General features: G+C 45.2%; 1 protein-coding gene across 2 annotated transcripts in view; it reads right to left on the bottom strand.

The window, feature by feature from the left end:
* Positions 1–23115, bottom strand: part of MMP16 (matrix metallopeptidase 16) — a 227813-nt gene that overhangs the window by 17784 nt on the left and 186914 nt on the right. For both annotated transcript variants that reach the window (XM_048508339.1, XM_048508340.1), the window contains one exon: positions 624–774. In XM_048508339.1, the coding sequence (XP_048364296.1) occupies positions 624–774 (151 nt within the window). The remainder of the gene's footprint in view (positions 1–623; positions 775–23115) is intronic.

Raw genomic sequence — 23115 nt, 5'->3', positions numbered from 1 at the left:
AACAATTCCTTAGTGATCAAAGTACACTGTAAATAAATTTTCCATAAAAATACCTGCAGTACTGGACATTAAAAGATTTAAGGAAGTAAGCTAAAAATGAAAGAGACAGGCATTGATCCTGTTGAGAAGGGCATAAACAGGAATGCCATTTCTCTGCTTCAGGGAAGCAATCTCCTGAGATTTCAGGTTGCATCTGGGCCAGCAAGAAACACAGTGAAGGTATGTGTGGAAATTACACTGTGTGACAGGTGACGTCAGCCAATCTTCTAGAAATGCTATAGTAATAACGTTCAGTTTCCAGAGTGTCAGCTGACATGCTGACATCACTCTGAATTTTCATCTGGGTGTGGCAGTATCACATTGCACAATATCACTTCAGCCCTTTGCCCCGTCCCCAAGCTCCTGAAGGTGCCAGGTAGTGGTTCGGCCTCCCGAGGCATCAATGAAGTTTTGCAGTGGATTCCATGATTTTTAGCAGGCTGTGAAGATGCAGAGTTTGTACAAAATAGAGACTGAATGTTCCACATGTATAATATTTTTCCCTGGGACACATGAAAACATGAAAACAAAAAGCAATTACTATTATAAAGGCAGACTGTTCAACCTGGAGTGCATATACCAACCTGTCTCCCTTGAAGAAGTATGTTTTCCCAACATCTTCCCACCAAATTGCTGAATCAATACCATGGGGTGGAATCCCACTGCCCAATGTTACCAAATCATGAGGATAACCTGGTTGGAGAGTGGTATCCTTGAAGACCCAGAATTTGTTACCTGAACCAAAAAGCACAGAGAGACAGAAGGAAAAATATGTGCATTAGCTTTGTAATTATAATCTATTGATTTAATACATCCAAGATCTACAATCCACATTTCACTAGGTTTTAAGCATGATTAACTTTTCCTTGAACTCTGCAAAAGAAATATTTAAAATTTTTATTCTGGTACATATATTTTAATGGGCAGATAGGCACCAATGATTTATGCTGCAGACATTAGACTGGAGATGCACAGCTTATGACCCATTATGTTGAACTCTGTACAGTAGCTATTATGGGTGGCTGGAGAGAAAATAAATGAAATGCCTACTTTTCTGCCTGACTGAGGTTGCAAAAATGGGGGAAGGCATGTGATCTTGTCAAACATTTGGCAGGCCATGAAATGGGGCAAGTAGGCTTCACTGGGATAGGTAGGATACAAGTGGGAAAAAATTGGAGGGGTGCCCATCAGCCTGTAGCACAAAGCTACTGGGTTGAATAATGGTTACCATCTCACAGACATGTTCTGTTTCAAATTCTGTAGCATGTTGTTAGTCTTGAGGGAATGAACTGAAACTCTTTTTTTCTGTCAGTGCCCCTGACTGCACAGCGGAAAACCTCAATTTATGGTGCTGTAAGTAAAGCAGTTCCTTAAGATCAGGATGTCAATTTGTAGAGCAGACATACCCTAAGGCACCCTTAGGTACTGGAGCTAATGAGAAAGTGTGCATTCTCAGATAGCTTTTCTGTATACCTATCATTCCAGCAACCAACAAGTATAAAAATGGGAGTCTTTATTCTGCTGCACAGTGAACAAAGTACCTGAGCTGGTTGGCTTTAGGAACACGTATCAGCCCTTAGGCACTGTTTTTCTGTAACCTTTTAAAAAGGAAACTTTACTTTACCCCAAAGACTGAGGATCAAGTCTGTGCTAGAGTCCCTGTGATGGAAAAAACAGAAAATTGTTTCACAGTTTGTTTCATAGCTATCTCTCAGTGTTACTTAATCAGGGATATCTTGAAGAATAAAATGGAAGGATGAGGGAGGAAGGGAAGGAATGTTTCTTTGCCTGTACCTCTGTGATTTACAGCATCTCTTTCTATCACATTTTTAATTGGGAAATGAGATCTAGTTCCACAATTTTCCATGCTGAGTTTGAAGACTCTAACTTTCATTAGCTTCTTTACTGTTGTTTGCTTTCTGCTTCTGAGCATAAGAGTGCCTTTTCTGCCACATGCCAGTCTTCTTATACAAGGAAAAATTATGTTGCTCCAACTATGTAGTGTTATTTCACTTGGGGTTATAACTTCTGTCCCAAAAAGGGATATAACAGGGATACTTTGGGCTGATGTCCATGAGATAGAGGTCAGAGGGTATGAGATGCTAGAGACCCCATGCCCAGCCTGTCACAGTCATATATTGCTTGCACATTCTCCTTTCTTTCCATGTGCACTTTTCCTGCTATAGACCAGGACCGTCTATACAGTACAGAAGTTACTCCAGCATCCCTCCCTGAACAAAAATGGTCCAAAGAAGAACCATTAGGCTCACTACAGAAGAATGTGGCTTCTCTATTAGGTCATATGGCTTCTCCATTAGGTCAAATAACACCCTAGACTCCAGGGGTGTATCCACTAAAGATGGTGTCCTGGGCAAGCCCTACCAAGCACTGAACTGCACACCCCCCATTTTATGTGGAGTTGGGAGGTGCCCAGTTCAGCTAAGCTTGGCCAGCTCCAGATGGAGGCCAGCCTTGAAGTCTGGAACCACCAGAAGGAACTGAAGCATAGAATAAGTATTCACATGACACATTAAGTGGTAGAGAAATTACATAAATAGAATCCTTCATACAATAAGCTATACACAGCATTATAGACCACTGTCCCTAATCATTTATCCAAGCAAGTTTGTAAAACAATTTTGTACAGAGTAATCCTATTACCTGTGCAGGAAAGCTCTCTCAAATAGTTCAGTTTTTCATAGTTTATGGAAAACCAGGAGAATGAGAGCTTTCTTGGCTTCTTGAGGCAGAACATTTCACAAGGCGGAAGCCACAATGGAGAAAGCATATGTATGGGCAATTTTGATTTTGCCCATTTGCAGAAGCCCTTGTGGTCATGAGAAAAGTTGCTCTGGCGGACCATAGTGAGAAAGGCAGACCCACAAATAAGAGAGGTCAAAGCCATGAAGGGTTTTGTTTGTGACACTAATATGGTAAACAGAGCCTGGTAGCATATGAGCAGATAATGGAGCATCTGCAGAACAGCAGTAAAATGCAGGTTCTTTCTAGCTCCCATTAATAGCCGTGCTAGCGGGCATGCCCATGGCAAGACAGGGTAGCCTGTTTCCAGACAGCATCCTACCAGTCAGTCATGTTAGGATCATGGACAGTACAAGATAAGATGGATGCCAGACTAGACTTCTGTAATGCATTGTACATTATCTCCCCTCGATGTTACTGTGACTTGGGTCCAGGTCAGCTGTGCCAAGGTAAGGGGTCATCTTATGTACTATACTGAGCTGTCCACATCCATCATGGAAACCAGGCCAATATGACCCATAAATAGCCCAGGTAGTCTATTACACCTTTCTTCTGGTGCACCTGTTATAGCTGACGGCAAACAACCTGGGGAAAGTATCTGCTCCTTGGACATTAGAGGTTCAGATTTAAATATTACCAGTTGCTGAACTACTTTATACAATTGGGATGAATGTGAAATAGCGGATGCTATAATAGAAGAGAAGTAACCTTTCTCTGCTCCTGTCACTGCCACTTCATAGATCTTACAATGAGTCAAGTGATAGATGACAATGAAAGCAAAAACCAATTTTGCTTTTGTTTTAGTTATATATGGCTTGTACAGTGGATTTCCACATGATTATGAGATTTTAATTGTCCTTTGCAGTGACTTCATATTGTATTTGAGGCCTAAACCAATTTGAACTCTTGAACATAGCTGAAAATATAGTACCTTGACTCTGTTAAGCAATGGTGACAGTAATTGCATACAATATTTCTGCTGGCTACACGATGAGAGAGATCCAGCACGTACTGGGTCATAGGCTTATTCTGCCTCAGCTGCCAATGTTATTTATGGAAAGCAGTACATACAGCAAACTCAAGACTGATATTGTTTTCTGTCTCTTCAGCACAAACACGTATTTTACAAAGCAGCTGGGATTCAGCTGGAAAAGCAAGTGAGGGACAGAACATTTCAGCAGAGTTTCAGCCAGAAACAAAGAAAACTTTTAAACTGAGAACTGATACTGAAAGGCATTTAAGATGAAAAAAACAGACAAAAAGGAACTAAAAAATTATTGTGGGGTCAGTTCAATAATCATTATTTCCCCCTGTGAATGTTGCTGAACTATGCATCCAGCTTGTATTTCCAAGCAGATCAAAAGAACTGACATTGTGTTTACTCTGTGAGGCAGGTAGGAATGCCTCCATGCCATCGTGTGAAGTACTGCGACACAGAAGCATTCTGGGAGTGAGAGGTAATAGTTGGACTAATTCTGTAAAGTGATCATCAAGTGGATAGAGAGCTGGACAAGAGTGTGCAGACTGTTCAGCCATAGACTCATCAAGAAGTCTTGAGCAAATGACTATCATGGTCTCAGGACCTGATCTGGAAAACAAAATAACACCTCGTAGAGATGTTCAATGTATTGTCGAAGGCTTTCACGGCAGTCTCTGGAACCAGCAGCGCGCGCCTAATGGCGCGTGCAATTTTAATTTAATTTTTTAATTTTTTTCTTTTTAAATTAATAAGGACGTATTTGACAGATAGTACGTGAAGATAGCTCCAGGGGGGCAGTGACTAAAAGCTTAATATTTAAATATCTAAACAAATCAGATATGAAGGCAGAAAGCCAGCAGGGGGATGGGGGCTTTCCAGTGTTTTGCACTGAGTGTCACATGTATGACTATCTGCCACTAGGACAGAAGTCGTGGGTGTGCCCTCGCTGCAATGAGCTCCTGGCACTCAAGGAACGTGTGCGTTCTCTTGAAGCCAAGGTGGCAGACCTGGAGAAGCTGAAAGAGGCAGAGAGGGTGACAGACAAGGCTTTCAGGGACCTAACAGCCGGGTCCCACTCCCAAGGTGATATCTCTTCAGATGTCATGGAGAATGAAGGTCTTGGGGATGGAGGGTGCCAGTCTGAGGTGGTGGAAGATGCTCCCTTAGATGGGATCCCTTCCTTAACTGGTGATCAGCTATCCTCTCACACTGAGGATACCCCTCGGGGAGGTGGGGGGATCCTCATAGTGGGTGATTCGATCATTAGAAATGTAGAGAGTTGGGTTTGTGAGAGGCGTGATGACCGCATGGTGACTTGCCTGCCTGGTGCGAAGGTTGCGGATGTCACGCTTCGTCTAGATAGGCTTTTAGACAGTGCTGGGGTGGACTCAGCAGTTGTGGTCCACATTGGCACCAACAACATTGGGAAATGTAGCCAGGAGGTTCTGGAAGCTAAATTTAGGCTGCTAGGAAACAGGTTGAAGTCCAGGACCTCCAAGGTGGCATTCTCAGAAATGCTACCCGTTCCACGCGCAGGGCGAGGCTAAGGCAAGCGGAGATACAGGGTCTCAATGCGTGGATGAGAAGGTGGTGTAAGGCAGAGGGTTTCAGATTTGTCAGGAACTGGGGAACCTTTTGGGACAAGACAGGCCTGTACAAATGGGACGGGCTTCATCTGAACCAAAGAGGAACCAGGCTGCTGGCACTCAACATTAAAAAGGTGGCAGAACAGCTTTTAAACTGATCACTGGGGGAAAGCCGACAGGAGCTGGGGTGACTTTGGTTCGGAATACAGTATCTATGGGGATGCAGACAGAGAGGGAGGTTTTTCTAAATCAACCACATACAAGCGAGGAACATAGCAATGTGCATGTGACAAGGGATAGTGTCTACAAAAGACTTGAGGGTAAAGCACATAAATCCCAGGTTAAGGACATAGACAGGGTATACAGGTGTCTCTATGCTAATAGTAGAAGCATTCGACCTAAAATGGGGGAGCTAGAGTACAGAGTTTTGAAGGAGGACTTTGACATAGTGGGCATTACAGAGACATGGTGGAATGAGAAGAACCAGTGGGATGCTGTTATACCAGGCTACAGGCTCTATAGGAAGGATAGGACAGGGCGCATTGGGGTAGCATTTCTGACGAACATCAAGACCAGCAACAAACAGTTCTTCAAGTACATCAAAAGCAGGAAGCCAGCAAGGGAAGCGGTAGGCCCGTTAGATGACAAAGGAACAAAGGGTGTGCTAAAAGATGGCAGGGAGATTGCAGAGAAGCTGAATGAATTCTTTGCATCTGTCTTCACCCAAGAGGAGGTGAGGAACATTCCTGCACTTGAACCAAGCTTCTTAGGAGGCGAATCCGAGGAACTAGCAAAGATAGTGGTAGACAAGGAAGAAGTTCTGGCAGCCATTGATAAACTAAATGTTACCAAATCCCCTGGCCCAGATTGCATTCACCCAAGAGTTCTTAAAGAGCTCAAGCATGAAATTGCTGATCTTCTCACTTTAATATGCAACTTATCCCTGAAATCAGGCTCCATCCCTGAAGACTGGAAGATGGCCAATGTCACACCAATCTTTAAGAAAGGATCTAGGGGGGACCCAGGAAATTACAGGCCAGTCAGTTTGACATCTGTTCCTGGCAAATTAGTAGAATCTATCATTAAAGATAAAATTATAAAACATGTAGAAAAGCAAGACCTGCTGAGAAAGAGTCAGCATGGCTTTTGCAGAGGCAAATCCTGTCTTACAAACTTACTAGAGTTCTTTGAGGGTGTAAACAGACATGTGGATAAGGGGGAACCTGTGGACATTGTCTACTTGGATTTCCAAAAGGCTTTTGACAAAGTTCCTCACCAGAGACTGTTGAGAAAACTCAGCAATGAAGGAATAAGAAGGGAAGTCCTCCTATGGATTAAAAACTGGTTGAGAAACAGGAAACAAAGAGTGGGTGTAAATGGGAAGTTCTCACAATGGAGAGATGTCGGGAGTGGCGTCCCCCAAGGATCCGTTTTGGGACCAGTGCTCTTTAACCTATTCATAAATGACCTGGAAGTAGGGGTGGGTAGCGTGGTGGCCAAGTTTGCAGATGATACCAAATTATGTAGGGTGGTGAGAACCACAAAGGATTGCGAAGAACTCCAAGCGGACCTTGATAAATTAGGTGAGTGGGCCCAGAAATGGCAAATGCAGTTCAATGTAGCAAAATGTAAAGTGATGCACATAGGGGCAAAAAAATCCAAACTTCACATACACGCTACAGGGGTCAGTGCTATCAGTCACAGACCAGGAAAGGGATTTAGGCGTCTTAGTTGATAGTTCCATGGGAATGTCAACTCAATGCATGGCAGCTGTAAAAAAGGCAAACTCTATGCTGGGGATCATTAGAAAAGGAATTGATAATAAAACTGCAAAGATTGTCATGCCCTTATATAAAGCAGTGGTGCGACGGCACTTGGAGTACTGTGTCCAGTTCTGGTCGCCGCATCTCAAAAAGGATATTGAGGAAAGTGCAGAGAAGGGCAACAAGGATGATTGAGGGACTGGAGCACCTTCCCTATGAGGAGAGGTTGCAACGTTTGGGGCTCTTTAGTTTGGAGAGGAGGCGGCTGAGGGGGGGATATGATTGAAGTCTATAAAATTATGCATGGGGTAGAAAATGTTGACAGAGAGAAATTTTTCTCTCTTTCTCACAATACTAGAACCAGGGGGCATTCATTGAAAATGCTGGGGGGAAGAATTAGGACTAATAAAAGGAAACACTTCTTCACACAACGTGTGACTGGTGTTTGGAATATGCTGCCACAGGAGGTGGTGATGGCCACTAACCTGGATAGCTTTAAAAGGGGCTTGGACAGATTTATGGAGGAGAAGTCGATTTATGGCTACCAATCTTGATCCTCCTTGATCTGAGATTGCAAATGCCTTAGCAGACCAGGTGATCGGGAGCAACAGCCGCAGAAGGCCATCGCGTTCACATCCTACATGTGAGCTCCCAAAGGCACCTGGTGGGCCACTGCGAGTAGCAGAGAGCTGGACTAGATGGACTTTGGTCTGATCCAGCTGGCTTGTTCTTATGTTCTTCTTATGTTCTTATGGAATCACTTGGGTGCTGTGTGGTTTCCGGGCTGTATGGCCATGTTCTAGCAGCATTCTCTCCTGACGTTTCGCCTGCATCTGTGGCTGGCATCTTCAGAGGATCTGATGTTGGGAAAGCAAGTGGAGTATATATATCTGTTGGAGTGTCCAGGGTGGGTGGAGACATTGTCTGTGAGTAACAAAGAAGGCAACCAGGTCAATAGTTGAGGGCATCTGAATAGAAGTATGAGTAACAATGAAGACTATAGCATGGGAGTGTCAATGGAGATAGCAAGGTCACTGGTGGGAGCATCTGAATAGAAGTATCCTGGCCTTTGTTTCTTTTGTCTATGGTCATCCTGTGTTTGTGTGGAGCTGGTTAGAAACTGTCTTGACTCTAGTATTTTTCAACACTGGCAGCCAAGTTCTGTTCATTTTCATAGTTTCTTCCTTCCTGTTAAAATTGTCCATGTGCTTATGGATTTCAATTGCTTCTCTGTGTAGTCTGACGTAGTGGCTTTCAGAGTGGTCAAGAATTTCTGTTTTTTCAAATAATATTCTATGTCCAGGTTGGTTTATCATGTGTTCTGCTATTGCTGATTTTTCTATTTTTCTAACCAGCTCCACACAAACACAGGATGACCATAGACAAAAGAAACAAAGGCCAGGATACTTCTATTCAGATGCTCCCACCAGTGACCTTGCTATCTCCATTGACACTCCCATGCTATAGTCTTCATTGTTACTCATACTTCTATTCAGATGCCCTCAACTATTGACCTGGTTGCCTTCTTTGTTACTCACAGACAATGTCTCCACCCACCCTGGACACTCCAACAGATATATATACTCCACTTGCTTTCCCAACATCAGATCCTCTGAAGATGCCAGTCACAGATGCAGGCGAAATGTCAGGAGAGAATGCTGCTAGAACACGGCCATACAGCCCGGAAACCACACAGCACCCAAAATTACACCTCATTTAGGGTGGGCCAGGCCAGGGCCCATGCCCTAGGCACTACTTGACTGGAGTTGTCCTCATCGCACCTTTGAAAGTCCTTGCCGCCTATGTCAGTCACTGTGTCTCATCTTCCTGATCCTCCAGGGAGGCTGAGCCCCTGCAGCCTCATCCTCCCACCACCATTTATGCTGCTGCTGCCATTGTCTGCCCACCTGCCTCTCCCCCGGGCTTAGAAGGAGCCCATCAGGTGCTGGGAGTGCAGGTGAGGGCAGTGGGTAAGTGCAGCACTAATACTAAGAAGTTCAGAAACAAAGGGCATGCAATCTATTCTATAAACGCGAAATACCACTGACTGACTCACCAAACGAACTAAAATACCACCGAACCTACAGCGTTGAAATTTGGTACACTGGTTCATTATGTGGTTTAGGTGCTTACTAAGAAAGGATTTTTCAAAATATTCAGTTTTACTCGAGTTATTACACATTTACTGTTTTAACTGCTCATCTCTGGCCATCTGCACAAACATTCTAAGGGCAAACCAGCCCCTCAGTCCACAGACATGTTGCATGAATATTCTAAGGGTGACAGTTAAACACCACCAGCTTCAACAAACAGGATGCAAAAAAAGCATGCTGAATGTCACCCCGAAGTTTACAGACAGGGTGTGAAAAAGTACTCCTCCACCCACCTTCTTGTTAACAACACCGCTACAGCCAAATACAATCAAAACGGATTACAAACCACATTATAACCTTGGACTACTAAACATTTGTCGGGTTTTGCATATGGACATCAGACTGATTACTGTGGAGACAAGTTTACTGCTCTTGGCCTCCGATCACCCTGTGCTTGGTGTCGTGCTCTGAAGTGGTGGGATGAGTTCCCAAGAATGTGCTACAGTGGTGGTACAGTCCAGCTCCCTGCCCTTCAACCCTACCCTGAACCTCTTCACAGCCTTCTCACTCATCAGCATCCAATGGCAGAACACTTCCTTTCTGCATCCTGTAAATACAACGGCTGCTTCCACATGACATGTTTTGGTGCCCACCAGTTGAAAGAGAGCAATAACACATTGCATTAGAAAAAGACAACTACAGGAAGCTGCTTCAAAATATGCAAAAAAAACCCCCATCAGTCCACAGACAGGCTGTGAGGAAATATGCTGCATGTCACCCCAAAGTTCACAAACAGCCTGTTTACAGCCTGTTTGTGAACTTTGGGGTGACATGCAGCCTGTTTGTGAACTTTGGGGTGACATGCAGCATATTTCCTCACAGCCTGTCTGTGGACTGATGGGGGTTTTTTTTGCATATTTTGAAGCAGCGCACAGGTGCCCTGCTACCGTGTTTACAGCCTGTTTACAGCCTGTTTGTGAACTTTGGGGTGACATACAGCCTGTTTGTGAACTTTGGGGTGACATGCAGCATATTTCCTCACAGCCTGTCTGTGGACTGATGGGGTTTTTTTTGCATATTTTGAAGCAGCTTCAAGTATGTTGAATGTCACCCCGAAATTCATAGAGAGCCTGTGATTAAGTATGCGTAGCGAAGCACAGGTGCCCTGCTACCGTGTTTCTCCGAAAATAAGATAGTCTTATATTAATTTTTGCTCCCAAAGATGCGCTATGTCTTATTTTCAGGGGATGTCTTATTTTTCCGCTCCACAGCTGCATGCTCTGGTGTTCTGTTTGACGGGCATGCTTCCAAACAAAAACTTTGCTACATCTTACTTTCAGGGGATGTTTTATATTTAGCACTTCAGCAAAACCTCTACTACGTTTTATTCTCAGGGGATATCTTATTTTCGGAGAAACAGGGTAGTAAGGAATAACCGAGAGTGCCTGTCCTTTTTGTTTCTTCCCTCCTACAGGCAGGCAGTTTTGAGACTTTGCCTTGTAGAAGCAAGTTTCAGAGCTCGGGGGGGGGGGGGGCAGCAGCACGAGGGGGAGTAGGTATAAACAGTGACAGCCTGGCCATTGTGGCTCTTCCCTTCGGCAGGCAGGCAGGCCGGCAATTTTGAGACTTTGCCTTACAGGAATAAGGTTTCCTGGGGGAGGGGAAGTCATAAACAGTGACAGCCTGTCCCTTTAAGCATTTCCTGCTCACCTCCTTATCATCCGTCCTCTTTGGCCTCCCCTGACAAAAGAAAAATGTGCAGATAACAGCTCAGCTTCTTCTTGTTCTGCTTTCCTAGTGCTTATGACCTGAAACACTTTGGAAAAGCTCTCTCTTCTTGCATTTAAATTGGCATAGTGAGGTTTCATTTTCCTTTCCCACTTCTTAAAAGACAGACAAAGTAACCCCCTGTTGCTTCCCCCCCTCATTTTTTAGGAGTATTGGTGTAAGCTGAGTTTGGAGTTAGTCACAATAATAATTCAGCAGGCTTCCTTTCTCCAGCTCCCTCCCACCCTCCAAAGTCCTAGGTATGAATAATTTGCAAACCGATTTAATAAGAAATGTGTTGCTAGAAGAATTCTGTTTCCCAAGGATGTGTCACATGAGACATGTTAAAGTGTCCCAACTTAAAATTCTAACTTGTGAGGGAGGCAGAGAAGAATACTTTGAAGAATATGTGTACTGATGTAGAGGGTTTGCACAAGTGGAATAGGTCTGGAGGCCCTGCCATGTGTATACTTTTTTTTAATGCATATTTTCCTTAATTTGATGAATTGGATATCACTGTTATTTATTATTATTTATTTTATTTTATATACCGCCCCATCCCCGGAGGGCTCTGTTAAGGATCAGATGAAAATTGGGAAGAAATTTAAGACCTAGACCGTGTCAGCGGCTAGACTCTAATCCAAGGAGTTGAGTTTATTGATTTGCATTTCTTCAAAAGTACATACTGAGAGGCAATGTTTGATTTTCTTATTTAAATGTTTCAAAACTGAAATTATTCACAGATAATAGATAGGTAAAATAATATAAAAGTGAGGTCAGCACAATTTATTCTATTGTTGAAAACAGTTGATATTTTTATATAATCTCTCTGTGTGTGTGTATATATCCGTGGTGGCAAACCTATGGCACTCCAGATGTTCAGGGACTACAATTCCCATCAGCCCCTGCCAGCATGGCCAATTGGTCATGCTGGCAGGGGCTGATGGGAATTGTAGTCCTTGAACATTTGGAGTGCCATAGGTTCGCCACCACTGGTATACACACACACACACACACACACACACACACACACACACACACACACGCGTGTGTGTGTGTGTGTGTGTAAAGAGAGAGAGAGAGATGGAGAGACAGAATTATTATTATTATTATTATTATTATTATTATTATATTATTATTATTATTATTATTATTATTATTATTATTATACAAAACAGTTATACACAGCAAACAAGATCAATATGCTGGATTTTGTATTACATCACACATCGGACACTTCCCAAGCATCTAGGACTGTGTGATGTATCGACGAATAATGCGTGCAGAGCCGAGTAGGGTGGCCTTTTGCAGCTGACATATGATGATTTTGTCAGCGCCAATTGCTTTTAAGTGCCGTTCAAGATCTTTAGGCACTGCACCCAGTGTGCCGATCACCACTGGGACCACCTTTACTGGTTTGTGCCAGAGTCTTTGTAGTTCAATCCTTAAATCCTCGTATCGTGTAAGTTTTTCCAGTTGCTATATTATTATTATTATTATTATTATTATTATTATTATTATTATTATTATTATTATTATTATTATTATTAATTGTATTTATAAACCGCCCTCCCCCAAAGGAGGGAGGTATATAATATATGGGGGTGTATATAATATACGGGGGTGTGATTTTGCACTTTTGCCCCCTTTAAAAAATGTTGATCTGGCCCTGCAGCAGACTGTTCCTGTTTTATTCCCCCTCCCCCCCGCCCACATGCAGGTATTCTACTGTTTGATCTGTACCACATGATTTTCATACAGCTCCCGTTTCCTTTGAGCTACTTCCATCAGGAAAGAACAAGAGGTTTCACTTCTTATCTCAGGATCTACCTCAAACCTACACTATCCTACTTCTTCCATTCTAGCTGCCAAATTCTCACTGCCACTCCCAACTGTCACTCTCAACTGCCAGCAGAATTCTTTTTTTTAACCACCTGTCAATCAGGGTTCTCAGAGCAATATGAGGCATCTGCAGATAGCTGTCCATTATGAGGGCTTATGTGGATTTTTCAATAATTTGCTAATCTTTCCAGTAATCATCAATGGAATATCACAAAGCATTCTTTAAGAATCCTACATTTATGATTAATTAATATAGCAAAAAAGAGAGAGAAATTTCTCATATAATCAGTCCCTCACCTTCTTAACTTCAGAACAGTCTTGTCAATAAAAGTGTGTGAATGTATCCATTCTACAGCACCTTGTGCCAAAACAGCTCATAAAACTTCCCACACAGCTACCCTTTGGCACAGACAGAACAGGTGAACAGCTGGGCTGCTACATCTGAGTATTTATCAGTAAGGCAGTCCTTGATCCCCATGCCCATATAATTTGTATTATGGATGCCTTTTTTCTTTTAGCTTTTCTTCTTCTTGCCTTATGCTTTCTCTCCCTACCCCCCAACTTTCTCTTATTTTTCTATGTGAACAATGTGACTTCTCTCTCACCCCTATCTTCATCTTTCACTGCCAGTAAATTTTAGCTTTCAAAATGAAATTGTCAAACAGTTGGATGAGCAGCGTTGAAAGTTATGGCAGCAGAAGTGAATTTTGCAGCAACTTCCCTACTGCTGCATTTGGCTTGGCATTACGTTTAACCCTGCTGATGCCATTGACGGTTTTTAGCTATGCTGAAGTTCCTTGCCATGCTTGAAAGAATGTCAAGATATGCATCTCTGCCACTATTTTAAAAACAATGGACTTAAAGAATGGTAAGATATTCTACAGAATAGGAAAGTCACAGTGGAGTTAACAAATATTTGCACTTTTAAAGCAGGTATTTAAATTATACCACCTGTCAGCAACATGTCTGCACATGATAACGGCAGAAAATATGGGGTTTTTTGCTTTTATGCTCAAATGATTTCAAGTGAGCCACTGGCTTTATTGGTTTTCTCACTGAACTATCAATGTAAAAAATGTAAGGAACATTAAAAAAATTATAGATTTATAATCCATCATCCAAATATTGGAATGAAATAGAACCTCAAGAGGTAAATATCTCAACCAAATTCGCTTTAGTTCTTCGCATAAAAATCAGTGGGGTTTAACAGCGCTTAACAGGGTTACCTACACTGCTTCCCCAAAACTAGGTCTTAGGTTAAATGGTAATAATCGAGTCCAGTGGCCCAGGCCCCAGGGGGGCAACTCTATTTGCGCGTGCCCACAGAGAGGGCTCTGAGTGCCACCTCTGGCACCTGTGCCATAGGTTCGCCACCACTGTCCTAGTGTATCCATAGGACTCAACGATTTATGCTATCTCTGTAATTGCGATGGCCTATGGCTGACAATAAACAACTACTATTACTGACTTCAATGTAAGTTATGGCATTTATAGATTTATAGATGACTGTTACATTTTGTTGAAGGCTTTTTGCCACCAAATGCTGTATTCATTTACTTTGCCGGCTGTCCACCAATTTAAAAAAGCAATGGTTCATTTGGCTGAAGACTGAGCAGGAAAAAATCCTGTAATTCAACATATTGCTCAGTAGCTGTAGTGCATAAAATAGCAGGTTATATGCTGCATAGTCCCTTCTGTGCTACATGGCGTGCAGGCATTTAGACGGATGGGCACTGGAGACCATACGCATTGCATGTGTAAAGGATTCAATGGTGTTGATGGTGAAGTAACCTTGAGTGCATTCCACAGCCCGGGCGATGGGCCAGATGCATCGGCGGAGACTTTATCTTTGCGCGGGAGATGAAGCCTCTGTTCCCATGGGAAGCAGGAAGGGGGGATGGGGTGACTGGTATTATAACCTGTGCTTCTGGCGGGAAGTGTCATTCCCTGGCACCGCGCAGGTACTTGAGCTTTCTAAGATGTCTTAATAAATGGACTTTTACTCCCAAAGCCTTTTGGCTATTTTCGCCTATGGAATTCCTCAGCATTGTGGCAGGGAATCCTAATTCATCTATATTCTTGTTGCAGTGGACCTCTTGTCTGGCGCATGGAGAGGTTGAATTTTTACTGCTTGGAGGGTGCGGTACCCCCCAAAGCAGGGAATTCGACCTTTCCCTTTCTGGATCTGGAGGAACCAGCAGGAGAACGGGCCTGCTGGTGGCTCTTTCCGCCCCTCGTATCCAGCACGAAGTCTTCCCTTACTCCCGCTGGAACGAGGACGTGGCGACGACGATGGGGAACTTCCATGAGGAATTCGCTTGGGGAACTGTCCATGGATCGAGCTCCTGTGGATCGGATTCTCTACCCGCTGCGGTGTGGATTACAAACCCTGTGATGCAACCTGTCATGGAGGAGACGTGGGCTTTGACCATCTTTCGAGTGCAACCCAGGGAATCCATTGAACGGCATTCCTGGACTTCGTGATTTTGGTGATGCTCCCAAAGAACCACCGCGGGCACAGCACTGGGGCCCGGGCCCAAAGGACACCGGGACTAAACTCTGGAATTGGGAGGGGTATCCGCACCGCCTCCCCAATCGGGACCCCCCAATCCCGGCCAGCGACTGCACCTGAGGTGCCTCGAGGAGCCACCGGTGGCCCCTACCGGGCGGCTCACGGTGCCTCCTCATGCCCTCGCCTCCAGACGCACGAAGAGTCCTAAGAAAAGCCTGCCTTCCCAGCTGGACCGGGCTCTCCCATCGAGAGAGGACTGGGATGAGGAAGTGGACGACATTTCGCCAGATGCCCAAGCTGCATGGAACCGTGAACGCCAGCGCTATGGGAGTGAGGAACGGGCACAGTTGCAGCAAGAGCGCCGAAAATACCGCAGAAGGGACCGAGAACAGCAACGCCAAAGAAGTTCAGGCCTGAGTTGGACCGCGCCAAAAGACGCGCTCCAACGCATTAACATGCCTCCAGAATCGGGTCAGTCCATGATAAAGTCCTGGAACAGTCCAGACTGGATTTACAACGGCAACAGCCTTGAAGTGCTGCTCAGGCGCCTAAGACGCAGTGAACTCACCAGCCCTTAAACGGGACTCCAACTGGTTGGGATTAGAACGGGGAAAAAAGCGCTGCTTTTGTATGCAGCACCAAGATGCATTGGACTCCGCAAGGAGAGAGAGGGCTACGGCTGCGCTGGAGAGGGAACTAAGGAGGCAGCAGACCAGGGGTCTCTGCTGGAGTCTATGCTGTTACTGGGCTGATCATGCCGGGTGCCAGGGGCCAATGCATCTGGGTCCCAAGCCACCCAAGCGCCAGCCGCACCGCCCAAGCGCCCTGGATTCCGCCCCCCGCACAACAGCTGCCTCGCCCAACCTGCTCAACCAAGCAACCACACCTCCTGGCGAAGGCTCAGGAGCCGCCGAACGGGGCTATTTATCGCCCCTCGATACCAGCTCCGCTTTTGATGGGACCGCCTCCAAACTTCCCCTACTTCATCCTGCAACTCAATGCCCACTTGGAAGATTAAGGGGATGATTCATGTAACCGGTCTGAACGCCAAAATCACGGGACATCGGCTCAGTCCTGGATGGGGCAGCAGCCCGACTGGTTCGTGGACTGTTTTGGATTTGCAGGGATGAGGACTCTTCGTGACAGTGCCCGTGATTCCTCCAAGCTTTAAGAGCGCTACTAAGATCCAGGCGTCGGTAGAATGCAAGCTATTCGGCACTCCATCAAAACTATCCAGCAAGGCAACCGCCCGCTTGCAGAATTTGTCCTCATTGAACGCTGCGTCGCGGCGGCTGCTCGAGAAACTTCACTCCTGAGTGGCCTGAATCAGCATGAAATGCTAGGAATACTTCTCGGATGCTGTGGACAGTAAAACTACGTGGAAACGGGTGTTTTTAATTCGGGTTCCTCGCATCATTGCAGATTGGATCCAGTTAGGGTCTCTGGGTGGCGCCTCGCTTGGAATACGCCAGCTGCGTCAGAGGAGACGCCCCACGCCTAAAACCACTACTGTGTCCACCAAATCAAGCCCAGCCGCTCCTAATGAAAACCACTCTCTGAACGCTGGCCGCCGACTTGGGTTGTGTCTTTACTGGGTGGAGGGCCAGGTCATCTTAGCCAACTGTCCTAGAAGCAAAACCAACCGGGCTCCAACTCCACGCGACTCCGCCGGCCAAACCACCACGTGCAGGTCAGGGTCAGCCTCCCACCGGGTTTCGCCTAAAGCGTGACCGAATGCTGACCCAGAGGAGGGGAAGCAGCTGTTTGCCTTTCTTCAGCCACCATGGACATGGGGTCCAATTCTGACCGGTGAGTGAAGGCGAAGCGCTCCCATTACTGTTCAAGCATTTCTGGCTCAACCCCCCGGCTAAACACACTGGCATTATAGCCTCAGCCCTGTGTGGATTCCGGGCTGCTCCCACTGCTTAATCACGTACCCAGGCAGGTGGCAGAGAGGAGCTTGTGGGTCTAGATCGAATTCCCTGGCTGGGCCTTCCATACCATTCACCCAGATGGACGGCAGCCCCTCGGAAAGCGGGCGACCCGGCCCAGTACAAACAACACAGCCGGTTCTCCTCCCTCGCTATACCGACCATTGGGAGAAAAATTAGTTTCATTTTGAAGCCAGTGGCCAAACACCTTGTATAGTTTTGGGTATTCCTTGGTTATTGTTACATGAACCAAAAAATTCCATTTTGGAAAGAAAGGATCCTAGAATTCACTGACCCTCCCTGTGGTGAACACATGAATTGGGAAGAAACCCAACGCCTCTCCTGACACATCCCTCTCTGGTTTCCTCAGTGATTGCTCCCGATTCTATTGACATCCCACCTGCATATCAGGATCTAGCCAGAGTTTTTTTCAGGAGGCAGGAATGCTTAATCAGTTGCCACCTCACAGAGACACTGACTGTAAAATTGTCATACAACCAGGGGCAATAACCACCTTAAGCGTAGAATTCCACCGCATGATTCCCAGCTGAGGGGAGAAGGAACTTCGTGTCTCTTAGATAAGAAACCTAGCTTCAGCTGGTTCATACGCGGTAGACTACCAAACACACACACGCTGCTCTCGCTTTTGTTTGTCAAAAGAAAGATGGGTCTTCTGACTGCTTTGCACGGATTATCGAGGTCTTCAATCGCGGTCTCCCTGTCCAATAAATATCCTTTGCCTTTGATCAAAGGACCCTTTAGATGCACTCCGCAAAGGACGCATTTTTACTAAATTGGACCTGAGAGAAGCTTATTACAGAGTCAGAATTGCTGGAAGGATATGAACACCTGACCAAGCGCTTAACACAAAGTTTGGACAATTTGGAATATTTAATAATGTACCATTCGGTTAAGTGGGCCCCTGAGCTTACATGGCCCTTATCAACCAGTTCTCCAGGCGATTTACTGTATAAAAGGGAGTGGTTGTATACTCTAGATGACGCTTTTAATTTACTTCGCAAAACTATAGGAAAGAGCATGAAGACACCAGAGGTATTAAAACGCCATGCTTGACAACTCTCTTTGCCAAACTCTCCAAATGCTGTTTTCATCAGACCTCCATTGACTATTTGGGTTACCGATCTCGCCCGAGGGTTTAACAATAATGGATCCTGCTAAAATTGAAGCAGTCCTCCAATGGCTCTGCCCCACCAACCGCAAAAGAACTCCAGTCGCTTCTTGGTTTTGCTAATTTCTATCGTGGATTTTTTATACCCCACTTTGCTGAACTGACTCTCTCCTCTCACAGACCTCTTAACGACATCAGAGGTAAAGATCCACTGTCTCATAAGCCCGGGCCCCTTTTTTGGTCTGAGAAATGTCAAACCTTAGCCTTCAACTATTAAAATCTGCGTTTACCACCAACCTATCCTAAAGCACTCCGACCCGGATCTCCCGCTTGTGGTTCACGTGGATCTTACTCGGACAAAGCACTTAAAAGGTTCTGTTTGCAGAAAAAATAAAGATGGTAGACTGGTTCCGTGTGCTTATTTGTCCTAAAAAAAATTCTCTGGTGCCAACTCAACTGGACTGTAAGGGAGACAAGGAGACTCATGGCCATCAAAGACCTCCACTCTGGCCATTGGCTGGAGGGGCTGGCACCCCTTTCAAGTTTGGTCGGATCATAAAACCTGGCAGCTCTTTCCACCCCCCTCAAGATGTCCGCCAAAACAACCGTTCGGCAATGATTTCTCGTTTCTCAAGCTTTACAGTTCATTTTTCCCCTGGAAAACCAACAAACTGGCTGATCAGCTCAGCGCTTACCGAGGAGGGGGTGGGAGCTGCCCCACGGTGACATTCCACGCGACTGTTCTTACCCCCTCCCAGTTGGGGTTGGCTGTCACCCGATCTCAAACGTCCGCTTCTCCTCCACTGCTCCCCAGTCTCGCCTCCCCCCCCCCCCCCCCCCCCCCGCGGGAATTGAGGAGGCCCGGGGCTGCAAGGAGCCTCCAGCCGTCGAAGGAGACTCCCACCGCGCTTTGAGACGGGAGTTTCATGGAGGGGGGGAATATTGGTACGCGTGCCTCCCCTCATAAAGCAAGTTCTTTGAAGCTTGCTAATGCGATGCCCGTTCGGGCTGGACATTTTGGCTTTTGAAAACTCTGCACTTAGCCCGCGGCAGTTCTGCGGGCGCCGCGAATCGCATAAAGACATTGAGGCATACATTTAAAAGGCTGCTCGGTTTTGTGCAGAAGCTAAAACTATCCCGGGAAAGCCCCATGGACTATTGAAACCTTCTCCCGGTAGCTTCCATGCCACTTTGGGAAGTCATCTCCATGGATTTCATTTACAGAATTTGCCCGAAAAGTCATGGCAATACGGTTTTGTGGGTGGTGGTAGACTTATTTATTCTCTGGGCAAGCCCATTTTTATTCCATGTGCTTCCATCCCTCCTCGGCCTCTAAGTTGGCACGGTTGTTTATTCAACATGTTTACCGCTCTATTCCGGCCTCGGCAAAGGGAGTCTCCCACCGCCGTGACCCCAATTCATCTCAAAATTCTGGAAAGCGTTTTTTTGCAGGGTTGTTAGGGGCAGCCTGGCCGCCGTCACTTCTGCCGTTCAAAGTGACGGGCCCGAGGCCGGAGAGAACAACAGAACCCTCTAGAGCGAGTATTTACGTTGTTACACCAACTACCACCAAGACAATTAAAGCGAAGCTTATTCCGCTTATGATATCGCCTCTACAACAATGCGGTTCATAGTAGTACAAAGAAACTGCCCCTTGAATTCATTGTGTCTGAGTCGCCTCCTTCCCGCCGCTGTTGCCACAACTACCCGCAGCTGCTTTGGACCCCCCAGAATTTCGGGCTAACAATGGATTTCATCCCTAGCCGAGGATGATGGAAGTCGGAATCCAGACTGCCTTTACAACAAGCAAAGGACTCCCAAAACTGGTAAGCGGATAAACACTGGCTTCGGATTTCCCTCTGCAGTGTGGGCTCTTCTGGAGTTGTATTTATCTACAAAAAAATCTCAGAGACGTTGCATAAATATTCCAAACTCTACAAGAGATTTGTGGGACCTTTTCAGATTACTAAAAGTGATTAATGATGTCACTGCCCGGCTATAGATTTACCCTAACTCTCTTAGTAATATCCATCCTGTCTTCCCATTCCAGCTTGCTCTCAAGGAGGCTCCAGCTCCCGATGCTCATAACGTAATTCAATGGGAAGAGACCCCACCCACTATTGGCTGATGGCCCGACAAAGCACTACGTAAATTGGACGCTTATCCTTGGACTCTCGGGCTTTGTAATCGCAAAACGCTTGCAATATTTAGTTTCTTGGGTGGGATATTCCTCTGGGTATAATCAATGGAGTTTATTCGAAAAACATTGGAAGCCCCCACCCTTATTGCTGCTTTCCCACCGCTTTTCTCAAGATAAAACCTGGGGAAGGGTCTTCTTTAGGGGAGGCAGAGTGTAAAGGGATTCAATGGTGTTGATGGTTGAAGTAACTCTTAGAGTGCATTCCCACAGCCCGAGGCGATGGGCCAGAATGCATCGGCGGAGACTTTATCTTTCTTGGCTGAGATGAAGCCTCTGTTCCCATGGGAAGCAGGAAGGGGATGGGGTGACTGGTATTATAACCTGTGCTTCTATGGCGGGGAAGTGTCATTCCCTTGCCACTCTGCGTGTCACTTGAGCTTTCTAAGATGTCTTAATAAATGGACTTTTACTCCCAAAGCCTTTCTTTTATTTCTCGTCTATGGAATTCCTTACAGCATAGACCTGGAAGGTCTGTGAATTAGGACTCGAAATTCATGAGAATGGCGATATTTGCACTAAAACATTTTGCCAAGGCTTCCCCAAAATATGAAAATGAGGACAAATTAGGGTCTGTGGTCAGAAAACATCTCTGTGTCTCTGGCTAATAAAGGCAGTATGGAAAAGAAAAAAACTCTTTGCCTTGGTGGCAGCTTGGGATAAAATAGTTGAAGCACATAATATACTGCATGTAAATATAAGGAGATACTTCATATAAGAGCTCTGCTAGAGGTGGATGTAAAGCCTTCAGGGTCTAGATTTTATCCCTAGGTCTCTAGCTGCTTATGCTCCAGTGTAAAAAAGTGACCTTCCCAAAATATGCGGTCTTTATAAACACAATTTAAACCATGAAGAAAATCTTTCCATTGTTATCTATCTAAAGATTTCATGGGTCTATTTTTGAGCAATAAATGTGTCTCCATAATAATAAATACACAGAATTACACAATATGGATTCTGGTTCAAGAGAATTTACAGGTCAGTGGGATACCTGGGGTGGGGGACAGCATGAGAAAGCAGCCTGCAGCAACAGTATGCTGTCAGTTCTGGGGGTAAACCTGGAAATGACATCACGCCTCTCTAACAATCATTGGAAACTATAGTTTTAATGAATGAATTTTTCCTCCATCCTGCTTTTTTATTTTGCATCTCGCTGAGAGGGCCCATCCAACTCTTGTGGCTGAAAAAAATGCCTGGAACTAGACAGCAAGACTATGGCAGAAAAATGTTATGAAAATTCTTCAGATTGTTCCTCCTGAATTTAATGGTGAATGTTTGTCAAGCTACAGACAAGCTACATGAATGTTTGTCAAAACCATTTCCACAACAAGTCAGAATGTCAGAATGTCTTCACCCTGATTGATCCTTCCAAATCCAATCACAGCATTAACTGCTACTGGCTACTACAACCAATGCTCTTCCACTGAGCATAGAAAGAACTACATAGAAAGATGGAGGGAGAAAGAAAGCATGGAAAACTGAGTGGAAAAGAATGAGATAGAAGTGTGGGTGAAAACTTTTACACAAAAACTGTTTCCGCACGCCCAAAAAACAGCCCCCCAGGGACTGGAAAAAAACAGTCCCTGGGGTGTTGTTCGCACAGGAGGTGCTGCTGCATTGCAGCAGCGCCATCCTGGCTTCCCCCAAGTGGTGTGAAGGCGCCACTTTTAAACCTCACTCAATGAGCAAGGTTTTTTAAAAGTGCCGTCTTCAAGCCGGCGTGGTGTGAACCGCACTGGCGGGAAGACGCCGCGTTTTCCCTCCCCTCCCCTCTTCTTCCAGCGTCGGGCTGGAGGGACACGCCATTACTGCCCCTCTGACCCCTGGAGGTCAGAGGGTAGCGTGGGTGTGTCCCTCCAGCCCTCCAGAGCAACACTGAAAGGAGAGGTGAGTGGAGGGGACCGGCGAGGTGTTAGGGCTGCTCAGATGCTACTACAAGCGAGCAATCTCGAAATTTCCACCGCATAATTTATGCCAGTGGAGATTCATTTCCACTGCTGTGCGGAAAAGGTCAAAGATTTAATGGATTGGATCCTGGCACTTTTCACTGATTTCCCCTCACCACTGCAGACTTCATCCTGTCATTCCTCAGGGTTCCCTGTTTTGCAGCAGAAGATGGGAAGAAGCAGAAACGTTTTGCTACTGAAAAATTTCATTTGATCTAACTACAAAGCTTGTGGGGTGGGGGGAGGCCAAGAATTGAAAAGTAGGGCAAGAAACAGTTGGGGTGGGTACTGGAAATTAAGATCCTTAGTGACATGTTCTAAACATCCTTTCAGTCTCTGAGCTACAAGTAGTCATCATTTTAACTTATACAATCACATAGAGTATTTTCATGCACACAAATAGTCCTTAACAATCCTAGCTTTATAAATAATGATAACTTACATGGGTTTTCACACCCAGTGAACATGTTTCATTGATAACCTAGTATTTATTCAACATAAAGTATAATTTTCATGTTAAGTTCAAATTAGATGAATATTTGAAACCTTTAATTTTAAGTAACAGCTGACA

This window comes from Sphaerodactylus townsendi, linkage group LG09, assembly GCF_021028975.2.
Source record: "Sphaerodactylus townsendi isolate TG3544 linkage group LG09, MPM_Stown_v2.3, whole genome shotgun sequence".
Lineage (NCBI taxonomy): Eukaryota > Metazoa > Chordata > Lepidosauria > Squamata > Sphaerodactylidae > Sphaerodactylus > Sphaerodactylus townsendi.
Note: the sequence above shows the minus strand (reverse complement) of the source record. Positions and strands in the feature narration are given on the sequence as shown.